We start from the raw sequence: 19,733 nt of genomic DNA, 5'->3' as shown, positions 1-19,733 counted from the left end.
GTGGTTCACCGATCAAGCTTGGGACATTTAATATGGCCCATATGCAAATTTTATTATAGCAATTGTTTGTGCTGGTCCAGAAGGCGATCCAGAATCACATCCTGCATTTAGTTGTCCTGTCTGTAGATTCCTTTAATCTGGAACACTTTCAGGTTGGGGCTTCCATGTAATTGTTAAATTTTTTTTTTCTTCCATGAGACCCTAACTTGCACGAGGGCAGGGGCTGAGCCTGGTACTCCCCAGCATGGTGCCTGGCCCAGAGCTGATGCCCAATATAGAGACCAACAAATGACTGGAATGTCTGGTCCCAGTGGCCTCCTGGCATCTGCCACCACCTGCGTCTTCAGTTTTATGTTCAGTCAACATTCCTGAAGCACCTACTGTGTGCTTGGTGCTGCGCTGGGCTTGTGAGGGCTTGCGGGGTCCAGGCTGCCCCCCACGGGGCTCACCAGCTGACAGGGGAGATAGGAAGTGGACACAGAGGCAGATGCTATACGAAGAATTCAGTGAGGGCTGCAGGCTGCAGGGTGTGAGAACGGAGCAGTCAGAGAAGGCTTCCTGGAGGAGGTGCGTGGGCCCTGAAGGACGGATAAAACTGTAAAGAGAGCAGGGGAGGGCATTTCTGCAGACACGGCAGGTACGGGGAAAGCCTCAGAGAAAGGAGGCATGAGGGAGGCCCCTGGGCGGCGCGTGATGAGGGCCTCGTGACCCCATGACCGTTTCCTCAGGGCCACAGTATGGCAGCCTGGAGCGGGCCTGGGGGGCCATCATGACGGAGGCGGACAAGGTGAGCGAACTGCACCAGGAAGTGAAGAACAACCTGCTGAACGAGGACCTGGAGAAGGTCAAGAACTGGCAGAAGGATGCCTATCACAAGCAGATCATGGGCGGCTTCAAGGAGACCAAGGAAGCTGAAGACGGCTTCCGCAAAGCCCAGAAGCCCTGGGCCAAGAAGATGAAGGAGGTGCCCTGTGGGTGGCTGCTGCAGATGGGGCAAGGGTGGGCAGCCGAGCTTGAGGGGGGGGCAGTCTGATCAGAGGGGGCGAGTCGACAGAGGGGGCGGGTAGGACATCACCCGCTGGGGTTGTACCCGTGGGGAGCAGCCCTGCTTTGCCGGCAGAAACATCCACCGATGGGTGGGCATGCTCCCAGATACCTGGAGCCGGGGCCTACATCCCTCCTGCCTCTTCCGAATGTGTGCTCCCAGCCCCCAGCGGGGGAGGGCTTGACGAGGGACCCCGTCTGTTCCTGCTCCTAAGTAGGAGCTCTCCCTCCTGCTCCCTCTGCCCCTCAGCTAGAGGCAGCAAAGAAGGCCTACCATCTGGCCTGCAAGGAGGAGAAGCTGGCCATGACGCGGGAGATGAATAGCAAGACCGAGCAGTCAGTCACGCCCGAGCAGCAGAAGAAGCTGCAGGACAAAGTGGACAAGTGCAAGCAGGACGTACAGAAGGTGCCGCAGGCCTGGCGGCCGAGAGCCCCTTGGAGTGGGAGGCGGCTGGGAGCTGCACGCCTGGGTCTCACCCTTCCTTTGCCCCGGTGCCCACAGACGCAGGAGAAGTATGAGAAGGTCCTGGATGACGTGGGCAAGACCACGCCCCAGTACATGGAGGGCATGGAGCAGGTGTTCGAGCAGTGCCAGCATTTCGAGGAAAAGCGGCTGGTCTTCCTCAAGGAGGTGCTGCTGGACATCAAACGTCACCTCAACCTGGCCGAGAATAGCAGGTAGCTGGGCATGGCGGTGTGGCGGGCGAGGGCACGGACGGCAGAGGGTGGAAGTGTGTGCAAGGCGCCCTGGGCCCTATGGTACCAGGATGGGGGCGGGGGCAGAGCAGCAGGGGCCCAGTGACTGCCTGGGTGCCGCTGACACAGACTGGGCCCTAGAGAAACATAGCGGGTGTTGCTCTGGAGGGTTGGGGGAGCGGCTAAGGCGGGGATAGGGAAGGGTGCGCACGCGGGGATTGCTCCTTGGCCAGCCCACCTCATCCCTAGCTGGGGCGCCTGCCAGCACCCTGGTCCCCTGAATGGGCTCCCTTTGGCCATCAGCGAGGATGAGAAGGGGCCATGGTGCATCTTGCCCCATCTCCCCCATGCACAGCTATGTCCACGTGTACCGGGAGCTGGAGCAGGCCATCCGGGGGGCCGACGCCCAGGATGACCTTAGGTGGTTCCGCAGCACCAGCGGCCCTGGCATGCCCATGAACTGGCCCCAGTTTGAGGTGAGGAGGTGTGGGGATGGGGAAGGGAAGTCAGAAAAGGCTGGAAGAGACCTCAGGGGGCAGCCCCCCTGCCTCACTGCTTCCCTGGTGCCCACTAGGAGTGGAACCCAGACCTTCCTCACACCGCCGCCAAGAAAGAGAAGCAGCCCAAGAAGACAGAGGGCGTGACGCTGACCAATGCCACTGGAGTGGTGGAGACCACATCCCAGGCTGGGGACCGTGGCAGGTGAGTGCCTCCTGTAGAGCTTCCTGGGTCCAGAGGGACCCACATACTGGGGCAGATGAGTTTTACCTCAGGAGACAAGAAATGATCTAAATCACAGCAACCTCATGCTCCTCTCAAAGATAGTGGCAGGGCTTCCTTTGAGGGCACCTACTGTGTGCCAGGCACTGTTGTAAGCATTTTCCATATATTAACTTATTGAAGCCTCCCAACACTCTGAAAAGTGTATAGAGTTCCATTTTGCAGATGGAGAAACTGAAACCCAGAGAGATTAAGTGACTTACCCAAGGTCACACAGCTAGTTAGTAAGCCTCAGAGCCAGGATATGAGGTCCAAGAGGTCACGCTGCTTAACCACGAGGTGCCCTTCTCAGATGAGGGGTCAGATGTTCTCAGGGGTCCACTTCAGCATCCCCTCACTCAAGGGCTGGGTAATAATGCTAATAGTCCTGCCTCCCATTTGTCGAAAGAGCTGTCAGTGAGGATCACTGGCTTGGGACCTCCTCTTACAGGGCCCATCCCTGCTCCCGCCTTGGTGGGATTTGGGGCCAGGGCTCTGACTGGCAGGAGGGGGCAGCCCTAAGGACGAGGGGAGAGGCAGTTCATGCTGGGTCCTCTCCTTAACGTCTCAGCGTTAGCAGCTACGACAGGGGCCAGCCTTACGCCACCGAGTGGTCGGACGACGAGAGCGGGAACCCATTTGGGGGCAATGAGGCCAACGGGGGCTCCAACCCCTTCGAGGACGACGCCAAGGGAGTGCGTGTGCGGGCACTCTATGACTACGACGGCCAGGAGCAGGATGAGCTCAGCTTCAAGGCTGGTATGGTGGGCGGGGCGGGGCGGGGCCTGAGGGCAGGGGATGCCGGGATTTGCCGGGAATGCGGCTGAGGGCGTGGCCTGGTGCGTGGGCGGGGCCAACCCTGGAGTGGGACCCCAGAGTAGGGTGGGGGCGGGGCCTGAGGGCAGGGGCTGCTAGGAGAAGGGCCCGAACCCGAAAAAGGAAGCCAGAGGCGGGGCCTGGGCTTGGGGCGGGGTGGGCAGGGCCGAGACCCAGATAAGGTGGTTTTTTTTTTTAAACTTAATTTTATTTTGTTATGTTATGTTAGTCACCATACTATACATCACCAGTTTTCGATGCAGTGATCCACGATTCATTGTTTTCATACAACACCCAGTGCTCCATGCAGTACGTGCCCTCCTTAATACCCATCACCGGGCTAACCCATCCCCGCACCCCCTCCCCTCTAGAACCCTCAGTTTGTTTCTCAGAGTCCATAGTGTCTCATGGTTTGGCTCCCCCTCCGATTAACCCCCCTTCATTTTTCCCTTCCTTTTCCTAGTGTTCTCCATGCTGTTCCTTATGTTCCACAAATAAGTGAAACCATATGATAATTGACTTTCTCTGCTTATTTCACTTAGCATAATCTCCAACAAGGTGTTTGGCGCGAGGCAGCCCGTGGGGGGTCGGGGTGTACTGGGGCTGGTCTCCCGAGCGGCACTGGAGCAGTCATGGGAGGGATTGGGGTTGGCCCAGAATAATGGTATCGGAGAGCTTACCTAGCATTGCGGGGTTAGGGGTGGCTCTCTCTGAGCCCCTGTCGATGCGCTCCTCTGTGTCCCCTTCCTAGGAGATGAGCTCACCAAGCTCGGCGAGGAGGATGAGCAAGGATGGTGCCGCGGGCGGCTGGACAGTGGGCAGCTGGGCCTCTATCCCGCCAACTACGTGGAGGCCATCTAGCTGCCCTGCTCCCCTCCACACCACCCCTCACTCCTCGTCCACTGCCTCCCCTCCCTTCTCTCTCTCTCGTCCCTCTTCCCTCGCCATAGAGTTCCAGACATATTTTCCGATCAAGCTTTTATTTTTTTAAAAGTCAAAACAGAACAAAACAAAAAATACAGAGACAGAAGCATTTGCAGGGCCGCCTGGAGGCCAGGGTGGTGGGACTCGGGGTGATGGCCCCAGGGTAGGTGAGGGTCTTAGTACTTAGCCCAACAGAGACATTGCAACATCTGCTCTTCAGATCCCACCAAAGAATCTCCTGAGCCCTGAGGGTTGTCTCCCGGACCCTTCTCTCCTGCCTCACTCCCCAGAGACTACGCTTTCCACCCCTGCTCCCCCCCCACCCCAGGTTGCCAGTGTCTGTCCCCCTCCTCTTCTCTGGGCCTGGTTTTCTGACCTCTTCCTTCTGCCCCACCATGCTCCCCTCCCTCCACCACCCTACTGTCAAAGGCCTCCGCTCCAGACCCCAGAGAAGGGGGGGGCCTCCCAGCCTTTAGTCTTCCGTTTTGCCCTGGGGAGTACCCTTCTCCTAGCCCCACCCCTAAGGACTGGTGGGGCTGGAGGAGGAATGGTCACTCTCTTCTACCATAGACATTTCCTGGGATCCCTAGACTCCCCCAGACATGACAAGGGGAGAGCTGGAGGTGGTGACAGTGTCACCGGGGTGTAGGAGGGTGAGTGAAGAGGGGGCAGGCCCTCGGTCCTCTCAACACCAGGCTCAGCTGAGGGACCAAGACCCTGCTGGGGCCCTTCTTTCCAGCTATCAGCAAATTTGGGCACAAGCTCTTAGAGCCCTACCCCGCGGTCACTTGCAGAAACCCTGCCCCCCTCTCCTAAGTCCTCAGGCAGGGGGAGAGGCCGCAAAGCCCAGGGCAAAGCCAGCAACAGTAGCAGCCTCCTCCCATTTCCTGGGGAGGAGGGCACCTTGCCCACCCACCTCCCTCCCTCCACGTGCATCTAAAACCGCAGATTCACTAGGTTCAGCCAGCCTCTAGGAGACAGACGGCCTTGTGGCCTCCCATCCCTCTCTGCCTTTCTCTGGCCTTCCCGAGAAGACACTGCAAGGCCCAAGGGGGTCTCCAGCCTGGAACCATCAGGAACACTGTAGCGCCAATGGGAAAGACATGGCTTTGGAGGAGGGAGGACCCGAGGCTCTCTGGAGCAGAACGGTCCCATGTCTTTCTTCCTTGTCCCCTCCTCCCCAACCGGCCCTTGTCCCTGGAGCAAAATTCCCCCAGCTGACAGCCGCTCCAATATCTCTAGGCCTGGGTCTCAGTGAAAGGACTTTTTGGGGAGGGGGAGGTAGGGGAGGCAAAGGGCCTGCCCAGAGCCAGAGTGTTTCCTGGGGTTGGTGAAGGAAAGCAGTGTTGGGTTACCAAGTAGTAGTACCACGTTCCAGCATCTCCCACACATGTGGGCACAGGGTCTTGGGAAGCAGACCAGGGCAGGACAAAAGCTCAAGGGCACGGGGGTTGGGGGGGGATGGCTGGAAGGAGGAGTCTCTCTGGAACCTCTGGGGCGAGGCCCCGGGACTTCTTGTAGCTCGAGGAGAGCTTCTGGGCCTTAGGACTGCAGACACCCTACCTGCCCCCTTCCACAGCACCTGGCTCCCGGGGCCTCCAGATAAAGACAGTGTGATACCCCAGCCCTTCCGGTACCCCTCAGTCCTCTTTTGCTCCCTGCTTCTTCTCCCAACACTCCACTGATGGGTCGTGGACCCCAGCCTCCAGACCCTGACCTTGTTCATGTGTGCCAGAGGATCCTGGCAGACTCTGGCAGGGGCCTCAGCGGGCCAGGCCTCCCTCAGGGCCAGGGGAGTTGGAGGGTGGCGACGATGGCACCCCCAGGGACAAGCAAACTTCGCCCCCCATCCCGGACCCCCATTTCCTGTCACTGTCTGCTCTCTGGGCATCTGCTGCAGCCTGAGATGTGCCCTAGGCCCCTCAGAGCCCAAAGCAAGATTTCGGTAGCCCTCTGCCCTCCCAACTCTAGACCAAAAGCCTCTTCAGCCTCTCCTCCAGGTGGGAGTTGAGGTTGGGGGCCTTTGACCTTTACCACGTATCCTTGGAAGGCAGGAAGCTGGCACATCCACGCCTTGAGGCCGGGGCTCCCCCTCTCTGTGCCGGTAGCTTTCTTGCACCTGGGGAGGGTCTGGTCCTGGCTGGACCCCAGACCTGTCCCCTCAGCACCCCAGCTCCCCACTCCGGAGCAGGGACTTGAAGTCCCATTCTTTCTGAGCAACCACCTCCACGGCCCGGTTTGGGACCACTGTCTCTCAGTCCCCAGGCTCTTCAGGACCCCGGAATGGGAGGGTGTCCCACCCGGCAGTCCCCCCCTGAGCCCTAGGGGCCCAGCCCCACCTGTCAGTGCTGGTGTCGGGGCACTCACCCCCGAGCGTGGGGGCCACGCCCCTCGCTGTGCCCACCATCTCTCGTAGGCCCCTCCCCGCACCCTTAATGCTGCACGGGTCTGCCCTGTGGGGCTCGGCGACTCGTGTGTTTTTGTCCCTAGTTAACCACCGTTCTGCGGCCTGGCTCTGCCGGGGGCCGGGGCTGCCCTGCCACCTGCCATCTGCTGCCCTAGGCTTCCTGATTCCATTAGTCCGACACTTGTGACCCTCCGAGAAGTGCTGTGGTCTCAGCAATGCACCTGTTTTGTACATGATCGTGTAATTTAAAGGTATATAAATACAAATATATATCTATCAGTTGTGATTGTATGACTGTGGATAAAATCCAGAACTGTGTCAACCTGGCTGGACGTGATCCTCTTGAGTCTTGTGTGTCTTTCGAACTCTCTGGAGTTATCCGTGGTTGGGAGGTGTGTCGGGGAGGTGGTGCCCAGCATGCCGAGTGCTGTCCTGGCTGACTGCCAATGGGCTGGAGGACTGAGGGCTGGGTCCTAACCTTCCAGGGCCCTGAGCCCTGTCTGCACAGGGCGGGTGACGGATGGTCTCTGAGGCTCCTGAGACTGTGGCCCTAGGGTTCTGGGAGCCTGGTGATGAGCACTGACCAAGAGCGCTAGAGTTCCAGGATGACCCCTAAATAGGTTTTAATTTTTATTTATTTGTTTTTAAGATTTTATTTATTTATTAATTTGAGAGAGACCAGCAGGGGCATGGGTGGAGTAGAAGGAGAGGAAGAAGCAGACTCCCCACTGAGCGCAGAGCCCCATGTGGGGCTCGATCCCACGACCCTGAGATCATGACCCAAGCTGAAAGCAAGAGTCGCATGCTCAGCCCACTGAGCCACCCAGGCACCCCAGGTTTTAGTTTCACTGTAAGAGTGACTGCTGAGGCCTGTGGCTCCTGGTTGTTCACAATCCCAGCTCCCTGTTGTGTGACATCAGATCATGTCACGTTTTTCCTGTGTCCTGCTCGTCCTGCGACAGCATTTCTGTGAGGGACCCCGGGGAGGGCTCCTCCAGGAGGATTGCTCAAGGGAGTGGGCAGGACTGAGGAGGCTGTGGGCTCTCAGCGCTGATGTGCCAGGCCCTCACTCTGCCCCAGCCCTGCTTCCAGCCTCCCCACCCACAGCCAGATCTCCTCTGGGCTGGGCAGGAGTCCCAGGTGGCCGGCCAGGTCTGCGCCAGTTCACTGCATCCCCACCTGCACCCCAGCCTCAGCTTCCCCCAGTCAGGTCGGATAGCTCTCCGAGGCCCCTCTGGCCCGGGCAGCCTGGCAGAGCCCTGACACAAACCCATGATTCAAAGCAAATGTCCCACAGCCCCCCTTGCCCTTGCTGCTCTCCCCTGGCCTCCGGATAAACGGGGAGAATAGGTCAAAGGGGGGGTTGATCTGTTCACCACCCCATGTCCTTTATCCCCCAGATCCAGCATGAGTGACTAGCCCCTGGTTTTAGCCACACAGAAGACCCTTCAAATAAAGACCAAACTTGGCCTTATTTGTGCAGGCTCTTGCATGCAGTCGTGGGGAGCCCTGCAGGAGGGTCTGGGGAGGAGTGTCAGGGAATACCTGGGCTGGATGGAGTTCTGACGGGCAGGTGTTCGGAGGAGGAAGAGGAATTTAGAGTTTGTTGTCAGCACACGAGGTGTCAGTGGATGGGTGTGTGCCTGCCAAGGGGATGTGTGCCTCGTGGCAGAGCCTCTCAGCAAGGAGCTGCCTCACCCCACCCCCCAGAGCGCCCCTTTCTGGAGGAACTCCAGCTCCCCGCTCCTAGCCAGGAATCCCCCTTCCTCTCCTCCCTCCCAGCCCCAGCCTGAGACTCCAAGCTGCTCCAGGCCCAGGTCCAGCTGGGGGCACGCAAGCAGGTGGCTCCGGGGACTCCGCTGGGGGCAGGGCAGGAAGGCTGGAGACAAAACCAGTTCAGCAGAGCTGAGCTGAGCGCTGGCTGGGGTCCCAGGCGGCCCCCTTCCTGGGAGGAGGCAGACAGCCGGGGGCCCAGAGAGGCACAGGCTTGGGGCAGGGCCCCCTCCTCCTGCCAGTCCAGTCCCAACTGACAGATGCCAAGGTGTTGTTTGCTCATTGTCAGGAGTAAACTTTCTTCTGGAGACAATAAAATTGCCGGGAGCAGAAGGCAGCAGTATGGGGCAGCATTTAACCCTCAGTGGTCCGGGCAGTGCTGGCTGGCTCCCAGTCCCGTCTCCTGTGAGCCTGGCATCAGAAGTGAAGGGTTATGGAGGCGAAAGGTGGTGACCAGTCACAGAGCAAGAGGCGTGGAGGGGCAGAGAGAGCATGGTCGTTGTGGGTTCAGTGCTTGGTTCTGCCACCGATTGGCTGTGTGACTCTGAGTAAGTCACTTAACTGCCCTGAGCCTGTTTCATTGTCTGCAGAAGAGCAGAGTAGCCCCTACCTCACAGTTTTGTTGGGAAGGTTAATGACAAAAAAGCAGTGGAAGCACCTAGTATGTAGTCGGTCCTCAGGACACGGGAGCTGGCTGAACAAATGTGGGGGAGCTGAGACATGCTGCCCCCCCGGAGAGTGGGTGGGAGGTCCCCATCTCCCCCAGCGCACACGCGCACCCACACACATTCTGACCCCCACCTCTTCCCATCGGTGTGGGGGGCTTCGCAGGGGGCATTGCAAAGGTCTGTGACTCTCTCCGAGAGAGACACCACAAACAAGCCAACCTCTCTTCCACCCCGTCTGCTGCTGCAGAGCCAGGGTCCCACGGTGGGGGCTGAAGTGCCCACCCTTTCCTGCACCCCTGCCGTCCCATCCCAGAGCCCCCCTCGCAGAGACAGGGGCTCAGGCATCCCCCGCCCCCGTAAGAGGGTTAGCACCCTGGCCACCGCAGGCAGAAACCCCGATCTACAGCAGAGCAAGAGGGTGTGGAGAATGTTGCTTTCTCTCCATTCCGAAGTAGGGGAGACTCCCCCCCGGCTCCAGTCCTGCTCCTCCTCCCTTTCGGCCCCCACCTGGGAGGGGGGAGGAGGTGAGGGCCATTCCAGCCCCTCCTTGGCCTTGACGGCTCACTGCCCCTTGCCTACATCTTCTACCAATCAATGATCCCTTTCCTTGTGGGCTCAGCTTGATGCTGCCTCCCCCAGGAAAGCCTCTTTTAACACCCCCCCCAAGGCCACTGTGACCACAACCACTCTGAACATTGGTGGCCTCAGGGATGTGCCACTCACTTGCTGCGCAGACAGTGGGGTTGTGTTGGTTCTCTAATATCTTTATTACGCGTTCCCAGGAGCACCCCTGGCTCCCCAACTCAGGGGTGCAGACGTCTCCCAGCACCACGCCAAGCATGGTGCAGAATGGGTGGCAGGGAGCACTGGACTGCGAGTGGCCTTGGCTAAGTCACTGCCATTCGGCTGGCTCTGCTCTGGAAATTCTGGGGTCAGAGACTGGGGTGGAGGGACGGCCTTCTCTGGGGAGCCGTGAACACTGAGGACTGCCCGGGCTCCTTCCATCCTCCAGTGGACCAGGTACGTGAGCCGTCAGGCCCGAGGAGGAAGCACCCCCACCCTGGGGTCCCTTGGGCCCTGGAGAGCTCACTTAGCCCCCGGGGAGCTGTGGGCTGCCCCCTCCCTGACCTTGGACTCCGATGCCAGCCGACTGCCCTCTCCCTCAGCTCAGGCTCTGGCAGAGGTAGGGACGGGCAGGAGGGAGGGTGGGCGAGGGCGAGTTTCAGGCCTAGGGCCTGGCCCGCAGCCCTCAGATGGGGTGCACAAACTGGTAGACGAGGCGCTGGGAGATGTCCGGCTTCCGGATGATGCCCTTCTTGTAATACTGGCGGATGGAGCGGCTCAGCTTGTCGTAGTTCATGGCAGGCCGGTTCTTGCGGATGCCCCACAGCCGGGCCACCTGGGCGGAGTCCTCGATTTTGAAGATGCCTGAGGGAGCAGGGGGGGTGGCGGGGGGTCAGAGAGAGCCAGCCGTGCAAGGTGTTGGGGGGCAGTGTCAGGAGGGTAAAAGACCAAAACCAACAGGTCAGACTCAGAAAGCCAAGGAGGCCAGTGTCAGCAGGGAGCAAGCACCAGGCTGGGGAGGCCATAAGACCTAGTCCCAAGTTTGTGCTAAGGGTCAAAGGCATCCGTGCAGAGTGCGTCACGGGGCCCAACAAAATGGCAAAGCTACCCTGGAGTCACCAAGGGTAAGCCTATGCCCATTAGTGGGCCTGGCCCCAGCTAGCCTCTGATCCCGCCACGGGGTTGGCACACCGGACCCAGAAGCCCTCCGGGGCTCTGCACTGTGCCCACGGCCCACCTGTCAAGGTCGTCCCCCCCTCCACCCCTGCCGCCTTTCCCGGCTGATGCCAAGCCTGAAAGAGCTCTTTGCTGGCCTCAGACATTAAGCCAGCACAGCCCTTTCTGGTAGGATCCATTCAGAGCAGGGGGTGGAAAGAGAGAATTTGGAGCCAGGCTGACCTGGGTTTGAAGCCTGGCTCTACCATATTCTACCTTTAGAAGCTGTCTGAGGCCCCTTTCTCCAATCGGTGGAGGGGGTGGTGGCGACTACCATTTGTTGAGTGGTGACAGGGAGCTTACAGCGGAGCCTGAAGGAGCTGCCCCTTGTGAGGAACTATTACACTGTTAACACCCCAGTTCTCCTGGCAAACCCAGGCCAGCACACCCCCTCCAGGAAGGCTTCCCAGATCACTCTGCCCTCCCTGATCTCTTTTCCCTCAAAATCTACCATGGAACCATCTCCCTGAGGACCGGCTCGCATTAAGTCTCAAATATACACGAGGGTTACAGCCCCTTATGCAGGAACTTCGCTCCACCCCCTCTAACCCCACTCGTCCTTCCCACTCAGCCCAAGTCACCTCCCCCATGAAGTCCTCCTGGACCAAGACTCAGCTGCCCCCATTGCCCCATCGAAGCCCCGACATGCTCTGTAGGCCAGCTCCTTTCACTGCTAGCTCTCCCACAACACTGCAGATCCCTCAAGGATGGGGTGCAGCTGAATCCTCCCTAGACCGTCGGGACACTAATTCTCTGTAAACATTTCCTGGGCAAGTGTGGACAGAGGTACTCAATGAAGGGTTGTTGGATGAATGGATCCGGTCCATTTTATAGATAGGAAGACTGAGGTCCCGGTACCCGTAGATACAGATGACAGGATGGGGCCTAAAACCCAGGTTTCTTGACTCTGAGTGTTTTCCAACACACACACACACACACACACACACACACACACACACTATCTAGTCCTGTCCAATGAGGTAACCACTTGCCATATGTGGCCTTGAGCACTTGAAATCTGGCAAATCTGAATTGAGATGGGCTGTAAGTGTAAAATACACACCAGATTTTGAAGACTTAGTAAGACTATCTCATTAATAATTTTATATTGATTATATGTTGAAATTTTAATGTTATAATATTAGATTAAATAAAAGTATTAAAATGAAATTCACCTGTTTAAACATTTTTATAATGTGGTTACTGGGAATTCTAATACTGCCTATGTGGCTCGCATGAGGTTTCTCACTGGACCCCAGTGGTCTCCCTGGTGAAGCTACAATGTGTTGCAGGCAAAGACTGTGTCCAATTCTCAGCCCAGTTTGAAGCCCTTAGTATGTCCCGGGCACTGTGTGGAGCCGGGTGTCCTAAATAAGACAGAGCTCGGCCGGGAGACAGAGGCGGACACGAACGCACACAGACCCCGGGCCAGGCCAGTGATGGCCCGGTGTCTGGCATTCAGGGCAATGGTGGGGGTGGCTCCCCTCTGCCCAGCCCCCAGCCCCCCCCCCGTGCCTGGCACCTGGTGGGGGCCAGCAGGGCCCCTCCCCCCACTGCTCACCCTTCTCCTTGTTGAGCCACCGGATGAAGCGGCCATAGCTGTGGGGCTTGAGCAGCAGCTCCTTGAGGAACTGCCACAGGTGAATGGGCTGCCCGGAGCAGGATGAGTCCACCTCGCTGTCGGTCCAGCTGTCCTCGCTGGTGGAGGCTGGGCAGCCGGGGAGGGTGGCAGTGAGTGGGGGGGCCCCCTGCTTCAGGGGCAGCCATCCCTCAAACCCGGCCCCCAGGCCTCTGGCCCCTCCCTGCCGGCCCTGGCTCACCGCAGTAGTGGACGGTCCCGGGGGAAGTCCTCTCTTTCATCCAGGCCGCTGCAGGGCAGGGAGAGAAGGCTGGAGACCCAGGGCAGACCCCCAGGGTGGAGGAGGGGGCTTGGGGGGGTGGGACTGTGGGGCCACAGAAACTGCCCCCTGTGGCTAAGCAAGGGGGCATGGAGGCAGCCAGCTTCTGCCCCCATCACCACCTGGCTCTTAGCCGGGCACGGACTGCTCCTACCCTTGCCTGCCACTGGGGCGGGACACTGGTCCCTACTGGTCATACGAGTGGGTCCCGTGCCTAAGGGCAGGGGCCTTGACTCACGGAGCAAGCACTGCCTCTTCCAAAGCACGTGGCTCTGTGTGGGGCACACAGTGGGGGGAGGGGGAGACGATTTCAACATGGTCGGCACACAGCCATTAGCAATAGGGCGGCTGTAGAGATGCTGATGGGGGAATAAGATCCAAGATACACGAAGAGCAGAACAGTGTGATACTCCGGTGCTATTCATATTAAAAGGGGTGAAAACCACGCATGTATATTTGCTTGCTGTGTGCATAGACTCTCCCCAGCAATGTGCCCAAAAAACTGGTAACTGTGGTTGCCTCTAGGGAGGGGGGCTGGGGGTCAGGAGTGAGTGGGGAAATTACTTTTCATGGTACTATTTTTCGCTATGGTCTTTTAAAATATTTTATTTATTTATTTGACAGAGAGAGCACAAGCAGGGGGAGTGGCAGGCAGAGGGAGAGAGAGAAGCCCGCTCCCCACGGAGCAGGGAGCCCGATGTGGGGCTCGATCCCAGGACCCTGGGATCATGACCTGAGCCGAAGGCAGACACTTAACTGACTCAGCCACCCAGGCGCCCGCTTACTATGGTCTTTTTAGAAATCATGCACATGTATTACCTCATTACTTCTTTAATGAGAAACAACACAAAACAAACAAATGAAATAAAAAAAGGACAAAGGAGGACCTCATAGTACCCACGGGTCCCCATCAGCTGTGCTGGCCCTGTCCCCAGAGTGGAACTCCTACTTTTTAACTTCCCGCATGCCCTACCCTAAGTTCTGTGGGCTTGACCGGGGCTGGGAGTGGGTTGGGGCTGGCGAGTTCGCCCAGGATCCCGTGGGGCTGAGATTTAGAACAGAGCCCAGACTGGGAGCAAGCAGCTGCCGGCCCAGCACAGAACAAGCCTGCCTGGTGTCCTGGCCCGACCGCCCACCGCCCTCGGTGTCCCGGGCCTGGAGCTGAGAAGGTGCGGCTCTCCCAGGCCATGCCCCACCTGATTTCCAGATGTCCAGGTGGGCGTGCAGCACGTCGCCACCCAGAGGGGAGCGCTGCCGGAACTGTTCCTCCGACATGGCACACAGCTCCTTGCCCCCCAACTCCTGGAAGGCTTTACCCACGGGCGGCAGCCGGTACTGGTGCTCTGTCCACAGGAGCCACTTCTGCACGTTGCCAGGGCTCCAGTCCACGGGGTCTGGGCAAGAGACACTCCCTCAGTTCCATGGGCCTCTCGTGGGGTGCCCCTGGGAACTGGAAGCAGCTTGTGGCCAGGACCCGGCCAGGTGAGAACAGGGCAGGCCAGACAGGGCCTGAGGGGCTCTGTGGAGGGGGCACCCGAGAAGAGAGGAGGGTGTGAAGGAGGAGTCAGGGCCCTAGAAACAAACTTGGCTCAGGGCAGGGTAGCCTGGGGTCTCTGCACCCCCCACCTCACCCGGACCTCACGCCCCCCTGACTCCTCCAGTCCCTCCAAGGGGCCTTTCAGGAGGCCCCAGCCCTGGAGGAGAGAGTGACACTAAACCAGACACCTGAGCTTCTCTCTCAGCTGCCTCTTGCCATACCCAAACACTTCAAGGGTTCCCTTCGAGGAACCAGAAAAAAAACAATACAACTAGGGAGGAGCCCTACAACCCCAGCCCGCCCCATGTTTTACGGATGAGGAAACTAAGGCACAGAGAGTTCTAGCCCCTGTCCAACACCCAACAAAGGGCTGCTCAGTGCATCTGCACTGAATAAATGAATGGCAGGGAATTGAGTGATCTGGGGCAGCTGTAGGCCTCAGAGGCCAGGAAGAGAGTCACTGGATGTCACTGGATGTCCCCCTGGGGAGCTGCTCTGGACTGAGCCTGGCAGGGCACAAGGGGGGAGGCCAGGCTGATGGGCATGGTCACAGTGGGGCCTCCAAGTGAACGCTGTGGTCTAAGCTGGTGCCCCAGCCAGGTGACCTGCAGGCTGGGCTGCCCCCACTTAATAAACCCATTTTCCTTTCCAAGGTCAAAGCAATTTGTTTCTGTCCCCATTGTTCAGAGGGCAGGCCCCTCCCTGGCCCAGTGTGGGAGAGGAGGCACCATGGGAACACCTCCAGGGGTGGGGACTGGCAGGGGCATTGGGTAACTGCAGGACTGGGGTAGGGCAGGACCTGCCTGGGCTGCGGAGCAGGGGGACACCAGCTGGGATGGTTGTGGGGAGGCGCTGGGCCTTGGCGACTCCACGGAGGAGGGGCTGGGCCTGAGGGATGCCTGAAGACTTTTTGTGCGAAAGCAGCATGAGACTGAGATGCTCAAATGCCAGGACCCAGCATCCAAGGAGATGGGTCAGACCTGCCCAAAGCTGGAGAGACGATGTGGGAACAGGAGGCCTGGCAGCCTCTCAGCCCACAGCGGCAGTGCCATAACCACACTTTCCAGCTCCTGGCAGACACACAGGTGCCTGGACTCCTAATGCCCCCTCCTCATCAGAGCCCCCATCACCACCGGACCCGTGACACACTTATCTGCGTGTCTCTGATCCGTTTCCCTCACTGTAATGTCAGCTTCATGAAGAAAGGGGCTTTTGTGTGGCGCTCACCACTCAATTCCCCCGTGCTAGAACAGGGCCTGGCATATTAAGAAGTTACTGTTTATTGAGCATTTACTATGTGCAAGGTGCCGTCCTAGGAACTGGGGATGTAACAGCAAACACAACAAGTGGAAATCCCTGCCCTGGGGGTGTGTACATTCCAGCGGGGGAGACACAGCAAATATGATAAATCAATAAAATACACAGGGTATCAGTACCTGCGATGGGAGAAGGCAAGCAGGGAGGAGGAGTAAGAGGTGGGGGTATGGACAGCAATTTCAATAGAGGCGTCAGGGAAAAAACATCAGAACAGTACCATTTGAGTCAAGATCTGAAGGAGGCGAGGGGTGAGCCAAGTAAAGATTTGGGGGAAGAGCGTTTTAGATCGAGAGACCAGGAGATGCAAAGGTCCTGAGGTATGAGTGTCGTGGGAGCAGCGATGAGCAGGTGTGGCTGGAGCCAAGTAAATGAGGAGAGCATGGAGGTGAGTCCAAGGGGAGGTGGTGGGCCGGATGGTGTAGAGCTTGGATGCACTGCCCGCGGTAGTCAGGGCACAGAGAGGATCGGAACCTTCCCAGGCGTACGGCTGCTACATGCTATGGGCTGACTGTATGTGCAGAATCACCAGCATCCTTGGGGCTGCTGAGGCTGGGCGGGGGGTGGCCAGAGTGCCGCAGGCAGCACCCTCGCCCCCGCTTGTGACCTCAGCCCTGCTGGTGCCCCACCTTACAGAGGTGGGCCCGCGGAAGGGCTCACCTGCAGTGATGTTGAGTAGCTTACAGGCCGTCTCGATGTCCTTAAGCACCTCGCCCACCACCATGGACTGCACCTGCTCCAGGGAGTGCTCCTCCAGCATCAGCCCACCCGGTGCCAAGTCCAGGCTGCCCCCGGGGGCTTGGCTGTCGATGACCGGGCACTGCTCAGGCTCCTCAGATGGCTCCTCCCGAGCGCTGGCCCCGGGACCCTTGGCGGCCCAGCTGCTGTCCTCGGAGTACAGCATGTCAAAGTAGGAGAGGTAGAAGGCAGATAGGCCCTGCTCAGGCGTGGCAGGTGGGCTGGGGCGCCAGTCCCGTCTCTCGGGCCCCACCGCCCCTGCGGCCACCTTTTCCAGGCCTGTCCGCAGCACAGTGTCGGGGGGCGGCAGGAGGCGGCTGGGGGACACGCTGCTCAGGCCGGGGCTGGCGCTGCCCATGCCGCTGTCGCTTGGGCCAGTGGCTGTGTCTACAGAAATAAGAGAGCATGGAGAATCAGGTTCTGGCTGCTTCCCCGCCCTGCTGGGGGCCGCTAAGCTGGTTACGGGGTTGAGGGGCTCAGTGGGCAGTGGCTGGGCCTGGGAGAGAGTTGGGGCTTCTGGGTCATTGGGCAGTTTAGGACAGGATTGGGCAGGTAGGCTTCTGGCTGCGAAAGACGGAGGTATAAACGGGCAACTCCGTCACTCCCCGAGGAAGCCGGGTTGGCTGAAAGCAGCAAATCTTTACACACGTGGCGTGCTTAAAACAACCTTCTGAGGTCCTTGACCTCACTGAATCCTCACCCATTAGGTGAGGATTCCCATTAGGAGGCACCCATTAGGAGGCACAATTAGACCCATTTGGTAGATGAGCAAACTGAGGCCTGTGGACAAGGAGTCTTTAATGTCTGGGCCTCTGGCCCTGGGCCAGCCCATGCCCAGATCCCAGTCCACTGCCCTGTGGAGGAAGTTCCTTCTGAGAGCTAACCTCAATCTTTCTTGCTATAGCAGAGCTTGTTTTCTTTTATTCTTCCCTTAGAGAGGGTAGGGAAGGGAGAAGGTCACCATCACCTTCACCTTCAGGTGAAGGAAGAAAGGAACAAGTGAGGGGTGTGACAGGGTAGAATCCCCTTACAAGTCAGGGAGGCAGACCCCTTCCCCTCCAACAGGGTCATCTGGGGGGTACGAATAAATTTCCAGCTGAACACCGCTGAGGTAGTCACTGAACAACACCACACCCACTCAGGCCTGGGTTTCTGGCCCTCATCCCACCTCACCCTCCCCACAAATGCTGCCCCAGCCCCTCTCCGCTCCCAGGGGCTCTCTCATTTCCCCACGCTGCTGCGCAGACCTACAGGCCCAGCATGGGGGGGGAGTGGAGGGGGGATGCTGGTGTGGGGGCAGAGTGGGAGTCGAGGAGGACGAGATCAGGGGGTGGTGAGAAGGCCCATGCTCTGGGGAATGACAGAGGCCCCCAGCGACTCAGATACCCACTCCTCCTGCTGCCCCAAGGCCCCCCAGGGGGCACCATTTGGCCTCAACACAGAGCCAGAGGCCTCTTTCCCCATCAGTCATGCAGGCTCTGCTTTGCCTCTGGGCCCTTTCTCTCTGAACCCCTTATTGGAGTAGGCAGCTTGGGTGAGTCAGGGACTCAGGAGATGTACACACACCAAGGCACCCGGCTTTCGGGGCTGTTCCTGTGATCTGTGGGCCTGGGACTCAAGTCCCGGTGGAAGATTATCAACATATACATGCCCCCAATAAAATCAGCATGGAGAAAAGGAACAGATAAACCTGTTAAGGGCAAGTTAACGTGTGTTCGTAAAGCCGTGTTTCTCACAATGTGGTGCCTGGACCAGCAGCAGCACCTGGGAACTTGGTAAAAATGCAGATTTTCAGGCCCGCCTCAGAGCTACTGAATCAGAAGCTCGGGGAATCCCCGAGGCCTTGGGGGTGATTCTACACTTGTTCACGTTTGAGAATTGCTGCTTTAAAGGCATCCGGCCAGTAAGAGGGAGAGGCTTTAATCAAAGGACTGGTAGGCTCTCCTGGGGGCATTTACTGTGCCACACTGGGACAGGGAGTGGGGCTCCCTGCCCATTACGAGTCACCCCGTGGGACTGACCCGCTTAGCCTCGGTGTGCATTTGCCCTAAAGAACCCAGTTGGGAAGATACTTCTGGCTTCTTGGGGGCTGCAGCTAGCCCATTCCACACCTTCAAATATCTCAGCACATGGTGATCTTTCTCTCCGGATAGCAGTTTGGTGAATGGAGCCCAAGTGAGATTTCAACCCCCTCTTCTCCCCTCCCTTGCGCAGTACCCAACCTTCCCAACTGTACATGGCAGCTGTGTAGTTTCCTGTGGCGGAGAGAACGCCAGCAAGAGAGCACGGTGTTCCCTTTGATTTCGACTCTCCCTTTCAAGGGCTCCTTTAAGTGACAAGGAAGGAAAGGTCAGGGTGGGGTGGGGTGAGCAGGGAAGGAGGGGGACTGGGGTTGCGGGGGACAGAGGGCAGGCCTGGAATCATTTCAAGGCCTTCTGTGCAAACACACATGTGTGCTGTGGGCCCAACATTATTTACCCAGGCAGTGCCAATAGCCCGCTCTGCTCCTGGGTCCCTATCCCGGCCTGTGCCCATGCCCTACCCCCTAGGAGGCCCCACCCCTGGGAGCCTTTCTTGGCCCTCCACCCCTCCCTCATCACCCTTACCTGCCTCCCGCCCCATCCACGTCCCCAGAACTCCCATGCCTGCCACGTTAGGACAGTCTCTGCCAGCACCCTGGGCCATATGCCAGGAAGACGGAAGCTTTTCCAAGAAGCAGGAGAACTCGCTTCCCTCATGGCCCTTCTGTTTGCTTGGCCGCAGCCACAGGTCGGATGGGAGGCAGCTGCTGTGTTTCGGGGCACCGTGGCATGAGGGGTCAGTGAGGATGAAGGGGCAGGGCAGCATTTGCTGGGCAGGGACTTGACGACATGGCCCTGATACACTGAGTGAGCGCCGCTTGCATCCGTCCCTCCCTGGAGAGAGGCAGCCCTGGCCTTATTCTCATTCCTATTCCATGGACAGGGAAGTGAAGGTGCAGAGTGCTAAGTGATTTGCATCCAGGTCTTCGGACTCCCGGCCCAGGGCTCCTTCAGGGGCAGAGAATTCTCACCTCCTCCCCACCCCGCATTCCAGCTCCCCCCTCACTTTGCACCTAAATGCCAAGGAACCTGCTCTCAACCAAGGCTTGGTCCCAGGTTCCAACACCTCCCTGGTGAAAAATAAGTTAATAATTAACCATGCGGTGGGAGGAAAGATCTGACTGTCCGCAAGTGGGGAGGTGGTGGGGAATGCTCTGATCCCAGCAGCCCAGATCTGGGGGGACCTTGGTTTACTGGTCAGGGAGCCCAGCCTGTAACTCTAGCGTCTCCTCCAGGCTCCGGGGCCAGACTTGGAGGGAAGACAGAACTGCTCAGCGAGCACCTTCTATGCCCCAAGCA

General features: G+C 58.7%; 2 protein-coding genes across 4 annotated transcripts in view; one reads left to right on the top strand and one right to left on the bottom strand.

The window, feature by feature from the left end:
- PACSIN1 (protein kinase C and casein kinase substrate in neurons 1) overlaps window positions 1–6,972 on the top strand; it is a 57,406-nt gene extending 50,434 nt beyond the window's left edge. Inside the window, exons 4-10 of the mRNA XM_028120383.2 lie at window positions 729–964; window positions 1,295–1,450; window positions 1,547–1,722; window positions 2,096–2,216; window positions 2,315–2,442; window positions 3,071–3,258; window positions 4,067–6,972. Of these exons, the coding sequence (XP_027976184.1) occupies window positions 729–964; window positions 1,295–1,450; window positions 1,547–1,722; window positions 2,096–2,216; window positions 2,315–2,442; window positions 3,071–3,258; window positions 4,067–4,176 (1,115 nt within the window). The 3' untranslated portion in view covers window positions 4,177–6,972. The remainder of the gene's footprint in view (window positions 1–728; window positions 965–1,294; window positions 1,451–1,546; window positions 1,723–2,095; window positions 2,217–2,314; window positions 2,443–3,070; window positions 3,259–4,066) is intronic.
- Window positions 6,973–10,336: 3,364 nt separating this feature from the next.
- SPDEF (SAM pointed domain containing ETS transcription factor) lies at window positions 10,337–16,711 on the bottom strand. Of its 3 annotated transcripts, none has more exons than XM_088024373.1 (5): window positions 16,276–16,711; window positions 13,961–14,158; window positions 12,687–12,755; window positions 12,428–12,574; window positions 10,337–10,515 (listed from the first exon to the last, which is right to left on the bottom strand). In XM_088024373.1, the coding sequence occupies exons 1-5, from the start codon at window positions 16,709–16,711 to the stop codon at window positions 10,337–10,339; spliced, it is 1,029 nt and encodes a 342-aa protein (XP_087880499.1). The 3 variants fall into 3 exon arrangements, with proteins under 3 accessions (XP_087880499.1, XP_027976227.1, XP_027976228.1); XM_028120426.1 differs by having other exon boundaries at window positions 12,687–12,734; XM_028120427.1 differs by lacking the exon at window positions 12,687–12,755.
- Between the last annotated feature and the right edge of the window lie 3,022 nt (window positions 16,712–19,733).

The sequence above is a fragment of the Eumetopias jubatus genome, unplaced genomic scaffold, assembly GCF_037043125.1.
Source record: "Eumetopias jubatus isolate StellerSeaLion01/CBP00866 unplaced genomic scaffold, mEumJub1_p1.0 scaffold_6, whole genome shotgun sequence".
Classification (NCBI taxonomy): Eukaryota; Metazoa; Chordata; class Mammalia; order Carnivora; family Otariidae; genus Eumetopias; species Eumetopias jubatus.
The sequence above is the reverse complement of the archived record's forward strand: the minus strand, read 5'-3'. Positions and strand labels throughout refer to the sequence as shown.

Bases quoted from the DNA above. Each gene is read 5' to 3' on its own strand.
- SPDEF (XM_088024373.1), bottom strand. From the start codon at position 16,711: ATGGGCAGCGCCAGCCCCGGCCTGAGCAGCGTGTCCCCCAGCCGCCTC. The intron at 12,756-13,960 runs GTGGGGCATGGC...CTGGGTCTCCAG, and splicing joins CCTGGACATCTGGAAATCAG to CCTTCTCTCCCTGCCCTGCA. The intron at 10,516-12,427 runs GTGAGCAGTGGG...CTGCTCCCTCAG, and splicing joins GTGGCTCAACAAGGAGAAGG to GCATCTTCAAAATCGAGGAC.